This window comes from Lactuca sativa, chromosome 4 (assembly GCF_002870075.4).
Source record: "Lactuca sativa cultivar Salinas chromosome 4, Lsat_Salinas_v11, whole genome shotgun sequence".
In the NCBI taxonomy this organism is placed as follows: domain Eukaryota; kingdom Viridiplantae; phylum Streptophyta; class Magnoliopsida; order Asterales; family Asteraceae; genus Lactuca; species Lactuca sativa.
In genome coordinates this window covers 60462760-60464848 of record NC_056626.2, presented here as the reverse complement: position 1 = coordinate 60464848, position 2089 = coordinate 60462760, and the positions used below count along the sequence as shown (strand labels likewise).

The 2089-nt window shown below is 37.7% G+C and overlaps 1 protein-coding gene across 1 annotated transcript; it reads left to right on the top strand.

Moving 5' to 3' along the window:
- The first annotated feature begins 1149 nt into the window (after positions 1 to 1149).
- Positions 1150 to 1530, top strand: LOC128133435 (uncharacterized mitochondrial protein AtMg00810-like). Its single transcript, XM_052770881.1, has one exon. The coding sequence runs from the start codon at positions 1150 to 1152 to the stop codon at positions 1528 to 1530; it is 381 nt and encodes a 126-aa protein (XP_052626841.1).
- Positions 1531 to 2089: the final 559 nt, after the last annotated feature.

The window sequence follows — 2089 nt, the reverse complement described above, 5'->3', positions numbered from 1 at the left end:
TATGCCACCTGATCCTTCAGATTATGACACACCCACTTCTTCAGAGAGTTCCTTGATTCCTTCTACTCCTGAGTTTGCTCCTTCGACTGTTGAAATTGAAGATCCATCTCACCACCACCCCTCTAAGTTGTCTACTCGTCCTATCAATTCCACCAAGCTTCCATATTTTTCTTACTCTACATACTCAGGACCATTTGCTTCATTTATAGAGAACATCCATCATCTATCTAAACCTGAATCGTATAGAGAAGTTGTATTAGATCCTCTTTGGCAGAATGCTATGGGTGAGGAACTCACTGCTCTTTATCATACCTATACATACAATTTGGTTTCCCTTCCTCCTAGGAAACATACGATTGGCTGTCGTTGGGTGTACAAGGGAAAAACAAAAGCTGATGGGTCTGTTGAGCGGTACAAGGCCAAACTTGTAGCAAAAGGGTATTGCCAACAGTACAGTTTTGATAATGAGAAGAACTTTGCCCCAGTGGCAAAGATGACGACAGTCCGTACTATTATTGTAATTGCATCCGTTCGACAATGGAAGATCTTTCAAAGGGATGTCAAGAATGCCTTTTTGAATGGTGACCTCTATGAAGAGGTTTATATGTCTCCTCCCTCAAGAATTTAGCACCAGTCGGGTGAGGTTTGTCTGCTTTGCAAAGCATTGTACGGTCTCAAGCAAGCACCTCGTGCTTGGTTTGAGAAATTCTCCACAATGATTACCTCTCTTGGATTTATCCAGAGTAATCATGATTCCGCTTTGTTTGTTAGATACTCAAGTGTAGGACGAATTCTTTTGTCCTCATATATGGATGACATGATTATTACTAGTGATGACCATAGTGGTATTGAGTCCTTGTAACACGATCTAGCTCATCGATTTGCTTATGAAGGCTTTGGGCTTGCTGTGTTATTTCTTGGGTGTTAAGGTTGCTAAGTCTAAGAAAGGGCATCTTCTTTCTTAGACTATATATATATATATATATATATATATATATATATATATATATATATATATATATATATGACTTGTTTATATGGGCAAACCTCTCTGGTAATCGGACTGTTGATACTCATCTTGGAACCAATGCACAATACTCTCCTACTGATGGTGTTCCTTTGTCCGATCCGAATCTTTATCGCACTATTATGGGAAGTTTGGTTTATCTCACAGTTATTTGTCCGGATATTGCTCATGTTGTTCATGTTATCTGTCAGTTTGTTACTGATCCTACCTCCATTCATTGGGGAGCTGTACTCCGTATTTTGAGATATCTTCATGACACTCAGTTTCAAAACCTCTTGTTTCCCTCGGCGTCTTCTCTAGAGTTACGTGCCTATGATGATTGGGTTGGCGATCGTTATGATCGTAAATCCACCACCAGATTTTGCGTATTTCTTGGAGAATCTCTCATTTCATGGAAGAACAAGAAACATGACGTTGTCTTCAGATCTTCCACGAAGGCTGAGTATCGTGCTATCACTATGACTACATGTGAGATTATCTGGTTACGGTGGTTGCTGATATGAGAGATTACATTTGTTCACCTACTCCTCTTCATTGTGATAATAAAAGTGCGATACAAATTGCGAAAAATTCTATTTTCCATGAGCGGACGAAGCATATCGAGATTGATTTTAAATTCCACCTGTCATCATTTACAACTCGAAACCATATCTCTTCCGTTTGTTTCATCAACCTTGCAGCTTGCATATATTTTTACGAAGGCTCTATCGGCATCTCGGTTTCAGTTCTTGTGTGACAAACTCTCAATGCTTATTGTTGTGGCATTGTGAGTTTGAGATGTTAGCTTATATGTTATTAGCCCACATGTTTATGGGCCTTTTAGGCATTAGCTCATTAGGGTTTTGTCTTTGCTAGTATTTATTATCCTTTTTCTTCTTTGTAGTCTTTATGTTTTTCATTGAAAACCTTGTAATTTCTCTTTTTCAATAATCATATGAGAATTTTATCAGTTTCTTCCGATCACATTTGTAGGACAGAATTACCAGCTTTCAATTTTATTTTTTAAAAATTCCAATATTAACATGTTCAATTTCGATATTTATTATAATATTATGATCAAAA

What these genes read in the sequence shown, in the direction of transcription:
- LOC128133435 (XM_052770881.1), top strand. Translation starts at nt 1,150, where the DNA reads ATGGGAAGTTTGGTTTATCTCACAGTTATTTGTCCGGATATTGCTCAT.